Below are 8,415 nucleotides of genomic sequence, written 5' to 3'. Positions count from 1 at the left end.
GCTTGCTCGGTTTCCCTGGTTCACTCGTTCCCTCGTTTGCTCGGTTTCTATTTGACCGGTCGAACGTTCAGTAGTGGCATGGTTAAACATTGACTTTAAAAAATAAATCGCCAAATTTAGAAAAAGTTTCCGAGTTTCTAAAAAGTTTAGGAATTTGAGAAAAAATGTACAAAAATGAAAAAGTTCATGAATTTGAAAAATCTTCATAAAATTGTAAAAAAAACCATGAAACTGAAAAACGTTCATAACTAAGAGCTCGCAGATTTGATTTTTTTTCCTGAAATTCAAAAAATAGGTCACAAAATTTGTAAAAAGTTTGATAATTTAAAAAAACCACAAAATTGAGATAGAGTTGACGAATTTGAAAAAAGGCCGCGCATTTGAGCATGAAAAGAAAAAAAAATGAAAAAATAACGGTCCAGGAAACCAAGATGATAAAAAGAAAAAGAAACCATCTAGAAGCTTCCCAAAACCAGGTTGAGCTTCTGCGCTAAACTTCCTTAGATGGGCCTTCCTATTGCGTTCAGCACCAGTTATTGAAGGAGCGCTCGCCCGCCGCCCGATCGTAGGTCGGCCCAATAGACGGGCGAGCAGGTCTCTTGGTTCCCTTGTTCCCTTGTTCACTCGGTTCCTAGTTGACAGTTCGGATGTTCACTAATGGCACCGTTGAACATTGACTTTAAAAAAAAAGTTCAAAAATAAATAAAAAAGAGTCCAAGAGTTTGGAATAAGTTCATGAATTTGAAAAGGTCTATGAAAATGATAAACTTCATGAATTTGAAAATCCTTCATATAACTAAAGAAAATCATGAAATTGAAAACTTCATAAATTAAAAAATAGTTTATGGTTTTGAAAAAAGTTCACTAAAAAAATCACAAAATTTGAGAAAAGGCTCCTGAATTCGAAAAGAAGTCTCCGCTTTAAGAAAAATAAGAAAAAGAAAGAAATTGAAAACTAAAAACCTGTCAAGAAGACCAAAATAAATAATCGACTAGAAGCTCTGTTGCAACTGCCTTGAATGGGCCTACCTATTGTGGTAGGCGCCACTTATTGAAGGAGCGGTCGCGCGCCACCCACTGATGGGCCAGACCAATAACCAGCGCGAGTAGCTCACTCGATTTGCTGGTTCTCTAGGTTCACTTGTTCCGGGTTCGCGCGGTTCCTAGTTGATGGCCTCGAAGCATCTCCGATTGCCACCATCGCCGTCGGTCGCCCTCGCCGTCTTCGTCTCCTGCGTTTATTGCAGGCTCCACACATGCAGTATCGCGCTGTGGCACATGCCGTTGCAGATACAATCTGGATTCGGCAGTTACTCTCCGAGCTACACAGGCCTATTGAGCAGGCCACTATTGTCTACTGTGACAACATATCAGCAGTCTACATGACCAGCAATCCAGTTCAACACCGACGCACAAAGCATATTGAGATTGATATTCATTTTGTTCGTGAAAAGGTTGCTCTTGGTCAGGTTCGGGTGCTTCATGTTCCTTCTTCGGCTCAGTTTGCTGACATTTTCACCAAGGCACTGCCTACTAAGCCGTTTCAAGATATCTGTTTCACTCTCAACGTCGTCGAGCCTGCCGTTGATACTGCGGGGGGATGTTAGAGTAGTCATTATGGTATACGACTTCTAGTCCAAGTCAGTTTTGTACCCCTACCCCAAGTCGGTTTGTACCCTTTTATATACTCTTGTATGCCACAGCAAATCATCAACAAGCAACAGTTTTATTCAGCTTTCAGCACCATCGCTTGCTGGCGGCAAAAGTGCGGTGCGCTGGTCCCAGCACCGCCGCTTGCTGGTTGTAGCACGGGTGCGCAGCTCCCAGGGCACCGGTCAGCATCGCCTACTTGGGCGGCGGTGGCCGACTACCAACAGTCGTGCGGCCCCTCTGCTTGGGCGGCGGTGGCCGGCTAACAGCAGGGCGGCCGGTCGGGCCTTCAAAACCGACGGCGGCGGCTCAAAAGAGGAAGTTTGGGGAGTCAAGATTAGACACCGTGCGGGGAGAACAAAACGAGGTGCCACTAGTCTTCGTTCGAGATGAGGAACGAAAAAGAAGGGACGGATAGCTGGGCGTGTGGATGAGTAACACGAAAGCAACGATCGCTAACTATCCAACGACGCAGGCTCGGCCGCCTACAAACGTTTACCAATTTTCAATAGAGTTGCGTCACCACCAGTCAAACTCTCGTGGCTCGTCTACCAATCTTGCTGATCAAGTTGATCTGATGCAATTTAGTACCCATGGCAGTATGGCACGAACATCCAAAAACAAGTCGTCACATTTTTCTTGCAGCAGAAGCTGATAGTGCTAACCGATAAGCGTGCGATCAACGCCAATGTGCACTATAAATATCAGGCCGTGTACGCGGCAACAAACATCCAACACAAAACCAAACAGGTCTTACGCAACAAATGGAGAGCACCCAGAGCAACACAAGCGTGATGAACCATTTCATCCTGGTGCACGGCCTCTGCCACGGGGCCTGGTGTTGGTACAAGGTGGTTGCGGCGCTTCAGGCAGCGGGGCACCGTGTCACGGCGGTCGACCTGGCCGCGTCCGGCGCTCACCCGGCGCGCATCGACGAGGTGCACTCGTTCGAGGAGTACTCCCAGCCTCTGCTTGACGTAGTGGCCGCGGCGCCAGAGGGTGACGGCGAGAGGCTGATTCTGGTCGGGCACAGCCACGGCGGGCTCAGCTTGGCGCTAGCCATGGAGAGGTTCCCCGGCAAGGTCGCCGCCGCCGTGTTCGCAGCCGCCGGGATGCCGTGCGTTGGCAAGCACATGGGCGTCACCACCGAGGAGGTATGTCAATTGTTTATGGTTTTCTTTTTCTTATTCTCTGTTGAGTGTTTTTCTCTTCTTCTTTTCTATTTGCGAAAGAATCTGTGTTGAGTGGTTTTTTTTTTGCGGGTAAATCTCTGTTGAGTGTTGACCAAGATATCCAGTGTATGTACAAGTCCCGTATGTTGGTGAGGCCGGGAAGCTCGTCTTAGACGAATATATACAAAAATTGATATGTTTCCAATGTAACTTTAACAACAAGTTTCTGTTGTAACATGTGTATATTATATAATAGTAAATAAAATTACAACACTACGAAAATATTACCTCCGTAAATTAGTTGTCTTACATAATTCTAGATATGGATATATCTAACACTAAAACGTGTCTATATACAACCGTATGTAGAAAAATTTAAGAAAAATAATATGAAATGGAGGGAGTGTATTCCAAAATGAATATGTACATGTTTTTTTAAGTATCTAATAGTACCGATCCATCCCCAATTAGTTATTTCAGTGTTCAATTTTTTTTAGTTATTTTAGATTTGTCTAGATACAGATGTATCTAAATATGTTGAGATACATCTGTATCTACACAAATCGTATCTAAATATGTTGAGATACATATGTATGTAGACAAATCTAAGACAACTAATTTAGAACGGAATGAGTACTAATAAACTTTATAGGTAATCAAATTATAAATGTTTGTAGGAGGTTATATGAACCAATTTTTTGTTGGAATATAAAAGGTTGGTCTCCGACTCTATAACTCCAATATTAATGCTAATTTTTAACTTATCTTGTGTTGATGCAATTAGTTCATGCGAAGGACATCATCGGAAGGACTCATGGACTGCAAGATGCTGCCAATCAATAACAACCACGGTGCAGGGGTTGCAATGATAATGGGCCCAAACTTCTTAGCACGCAAGAACTACCAGCAAAGTTCACCTGAGGTGCACAACACGACTTAACATCATATTGGTCTCCCATAATGAACTAATCTCAACGACATGATTCTCCAAATATTCGCAAAAATAAATATACTAAGTCAATTAACTCTTCGCCTTATCCACTTTCAGTAGACCCATTATGTGATTCAATTCACAATGTTGATGCAGGATTTGGCCCTGGCAAAAATGTTGGTGAGACCGGGAAACCTGTTCATGGAGGATCCGGTGATGAAGGATGCAAGCCTGCTCACCGATACCAACTACGGGTCGGTGAAGAAGGTATATGTGGTAGCAAAGGCTGATGGCTCCAGCACCGAGGAGATGCAGCGTTGGATGGTGTTGTTGAGCCCCGGCACGGAGGCCGAGGAGATCGCGGGAGCTGACCACGCCATCATGAGCTCAAGGCCTAGGGAGCTCTGTGATGCTCTGGTCAAGATCGCCGACAGCTTAAATACTTGCTAAATTGTACGATATATATCCCTGGAAATCAATGTAGGTGTGTACTTGATTTTCATCTAAAAATAAATATGTTCAGTGATACTATTAAATCAATGGAAATTAAGTAGTATTACCTTCATCCTAAATATTTGTCTATCTACGGATGTATTTAACACTAAAACATATCTAAATGCATGTGTATCTAGACAAATGCAAGACAAGTAATTCGAGACGGAGAGAGCAATACTTTTTTTCTGCGAGTAAGTTTGGTACAAATATGTCATATATGCTTCTGATCATGATGGGATTACTTATTGGAAACCATTCAAATAAAAGAAATTATGTGGAAGGTGTGGATGTTCCAAAAAGATAGGACGCCGATATTGGCCAAACGTTCGGCCCGGGGAGGGGCCAGACCGACGGAAACCTTCGGTATGATCATTACTCCTTGACGATTGATTTCGTTCGATAGGGAAACCCCCACAGCCTGAACGCCCACTAGTAGAAAACTGGGCTTTGGTCACAGGGCAATATTCACATTAGTCCCGGTTCAGTCACGAACCGGGACTAATGTGAGCATTGGTCCCGGTTCGTGCGACCAGGGGCCTGCCGGGCCTCGTGGGGGCATTGGTCCCGGTTCGTCCATACCCTTTGGTCCCGGTTGGTGGGACAAACCGGGACCAATGGGCCACGCTCCTGGCCCACCACTCTTTAGTCCCGGTTCATAACACAAACCGGGACTAAAGGGCTGGTCCTAGTTGCGGCCAGTGTTTAGACCCACCTCGCCAACCGAAGGGCGCTCACACCAGTTTATAAGCCCGTCCCTCTCTGCCTTGTTGAGCTCCTCTCAAAGTGAAAATAGATGCCCTTATACAGGGAATTTGACCTAAAGTCACAGTAAATTTCTTTGAATTTCATAGAAATTTATTATGAATTTAGGTTGAATTTTCTCTATAGGCGCATCTATGTTCATTTTTTTATAGTAAATAAAAATAAATAAACCTTAATAAAATAAACTATAGTAACTAAAATAAATAAACCTTAATAAATTAAATAAAAATAGCAGCAGTAAAATAAATAAAAATGGCAGCAGTAAAATAAATAAAAATAAAATAATTAAAGTAAAATACATAAGTAATTAGAAATAAAATAAATAAGTTTTTTGTTGTAAGTAGAAAAAAACAAAACAAATAAAGCAAAAGAGAAAACAAAAAATAGAGAAAAAAAATTATGCCACCTACTGGGCCACCACGGCCTGAATACGACTTGAAACCCATCCGTGGGCCAGGATTCAGGCCCGCAAAAGGCCCAGTAGGCCCCACAGGCAAAGAGAACGGTTAGGCCCGAAAGCCTGCAGTTGAGAGGAGCTCGAGAGGGTGGGCGCAGCAGCGCTTATAAACCACTCTCGAGCCCTCTCAACTAGCGAGGTGGGACTAAACTTTTGACGCGGGGCAGCACAAGGCCTTTGGTCCCGGTTCGTGGCACCAACCGGGACTAAAGGCCTTTGGTCCCGGTTGCTGCCACCAACCGGGACCAAAGGCCTTTAGTCCCGGTTGGTGCCACGAACCGGGACCAAAGAGTTCCCTATATATACCCCATCGCCACAGCAGAGCACTCCACAGTGCTCTGTTTTTTCTGGCCGGCGAGGGGAGGGCATTTGGGTGCTCTAGCTCACCTCCTATGCACATGAGGTGTTCGATGAAATGTCTGAGCCACACTAGTTAATCTTTCTCCTCTCGAAACTCGACCTCCGAGCTCCATTTTCCCCGAGATTTGTCTAGGTTTAGCAGTCCGTCACGTCCCGTCCCCGTCTTCACCGCCGTCGATCGCCCGCGCCGATCTCGTCGCCAGCACCACCGTGGTGAGCCTCTTGTTCTTATCTTCTTTCTGAAAGGAAAAAATTCTTACTTTAGATAGTTACTTGTCTAATTTTGTTACTTTTATTGTTCCTTCTTATTACATAGTGCGATGGTTTTGGTATCCGCCCCCGTCGGCCCTCGTCCTGTCTATGATTCGGATGTGGTATATATTATCTTTTTATAACTATTTGGTTCATTTATTGTTTATGACAAATATACCGACCAACGTGACATAGATTTTATTTATCTAGGAGGTGGTTGAACCGGAAATTCTAACCGACCCTATTGTCGAGAGGTTAAATTTAGTTGAAGAAGAAAACAATTACTTGAAGGAAAAAATAAAAAAATTGAGGAGGAGAAGATGATATTGGAGTTGCATGTTGCGGATGTCGTCGATGATCACAAGATCAAGATGGATGCAATACGCTTGAAGATTAGAAATTAGAAAATATGCCATTCCTACCGAGGCTTGGTATCATTATGTCGTTGGATTAATTGTTACCTTGGTTGCGATTATGATCGCATTTGTTTTCGCATTGAAATGTTTTACATAGTTTCAATGTATGGTTTAATTAACTAGATGCTCTGGATAGCCATATATATGTTGTTAGATGAGAACTATGTATGTACTTTGGTTTTAATGTGATGATGAACTTCTATTAATTTGGTCACTTAATTATCTATTCATGATGTTCTGTAATGGTTTTTGACACACTTAATTATATATAATGCACGCAGATGAACCGGCAATGGATGTACGGTGACAGACACACCTCCGAGTACATTAAGGGCGTGCATGATTTTCTCGAAGTGGCTGAGGCAAACAAGCAGAATGGTTTTATGTGTTGTCCATGCCCTATATGTGGGAATACGAAGTCTTACTCTGACCGGAAAATCCTTCACACCCACCTGCTTTACAAGGGTTTCATGCCACACTATAATGTTTGGACGAGGCACGGAGAAATAGGGGTTATGATGGAAGACGGCAAAGAAGAAGAGGACGATGACAACTATGTGCCCCCTGAATACGGTGATGCTGCAACGGGGGAAGCTGCTGAAGATCAAGACGAACCAGACGATGTGCCCAATGATGCTGCAAGGGGGGAAGCTGCTGAAGATCAAGAGGAACCAGTGCCCGATGATGATGATCTCCGCCGGGTCATTGTCGATGCAAGGACGCAATGCGAAAGTCAAAAGGAGAAGCTGAAGTTCGATTGCATGTTAGAGGATCACAAAAAAGGGTTGTACCCCAATTGCGAAGATGGCAACACAAAGCTCGGTACCATACTGGAATTGCTGCAGTGGAAGGCAGAGAATGCTGTGCCTGACAAAGGATTTGAGAAGCTATTGAAAATATTGAAGAAGAAGCTTCCAAAGGATAACGAATTGCCCGACAGTACATACGCAGCAAAGAAGGTCGTATGCCCTCTAGGATTGGAGGTGCAGAAGATACATGCATGCCCTAATGACTGCATCCTCTACCGCGGTGCGTACAAGGATCTGAACGCATGCCCGGTATGCGGTGCATTGCGGTATAAGATCAGACGAGATGACCCTGGTGATGTTGACGGCGAGCCCCCCAGGAAGAGGGTTCCTGCGAAGGTGATGTGGTATGCTCCTATAATACCACGGTTGAAACGTCTGTTCAGAAACGAAGAGCATGCCAAGTTGATGCGATGGCAAAGCGAGGACCATAAGAAAGACGGGAAGTTGAGAGCACCCGCTGACGGGTCGCAGTGGAGAAAAATCGAGAGAAAGTACTGGGCTGAGTTTGCAGCTGACCCAAGGAACGTATGGTTTGGTTTAAGCGCGGATGGCATTAATCCTTTCGGGGAGCAGAGCAGCAATCACAGCACCTGGCCCGTGACTCTATGTATGTATAACCTTCCTCCTTGGATGTGCATGAAGAGGAAGTTCATTATGATGCCAGTTCTCATCCAAGGCCCTAAGCAACCCGGCAATGACATTGATGTGTACCTAAGGCCATTAGTTGAAGAACTTTTACAGCTGTGGAATGGAAACGGTGTACGTACATGGGATGAGCACCAACAAGAGGAATTTAACCTGCACGCGTTGTTGTTTGTAACCATCAACGATTGGCCCGCTCTCAGTAACCTTTCAGGACAGACAAACAAGGGATACCACGCATGCACGCACTGTTTAGATGACACTGAAAGTATATACCTGGACAAATGCAGGAAGAATGTGTACCTGGGCCATCATCGATTTCTTCCGACCAACCATCAATGTCGAAAGAAAGGCAAGCATTTCAAAGGCGAGGCAGATCACCGGAAGAAGCCCGCCATGCGTACCGGTGATCACGTACTTGCTATGGTCAATGATTTACACGTAATCTTTGGAAAGGGTCCCGGCGGAC

General features: G+C 44.4%; 1 protein-coding gene across 1 annotated transcript; it reads left to right on the top strand.

Moving 5' to 3' along the window:
- The first annotated feature begins 2,371 nt into the window (after nt 1-2,371).
- LOC109767119 (esterase PIR7B) lies at nt 2,372-4,281 on the top strand. The gene is made up of 3 exons (XM_020325887.4): nt 2,372-2,804; nt 3,607-3,744; nt 3,910-4,281. Exons 1-3 carry the CDS (start codon nt 2,415-2,417, stop codon nt 4,201-4,203), a joined length of 822 nt encoding a protein of 273 aa, XP_020181476.1. The 5' UTR covers nt 2,372-2,414; the 3' UTR covers nt 4,204-4,281.
- Nucleotides 4,282-8,415: the final 4,134 nt, after the last annotated feature.

Source organism: Aegilops tauschii, chromosome 3 (genome assembly GCF_002575655.3).
Source record: "Aegilops tauschii subsp. strangulata cultivar AL8/78 chromosome 3, Aet v6.0, whole genome shotgun sequence".
Lineage (NCBI taxonomy): Eukaryota > Viridiplantae > Streptophyta > Magnoliopsida > Poales > Poaceae > Aegilops > Aegilops tauschii.
Note: the sequence above shows the minus strand (reverse complement) of the source record. Positions and strands in the feature narration are given on the sequence as shown.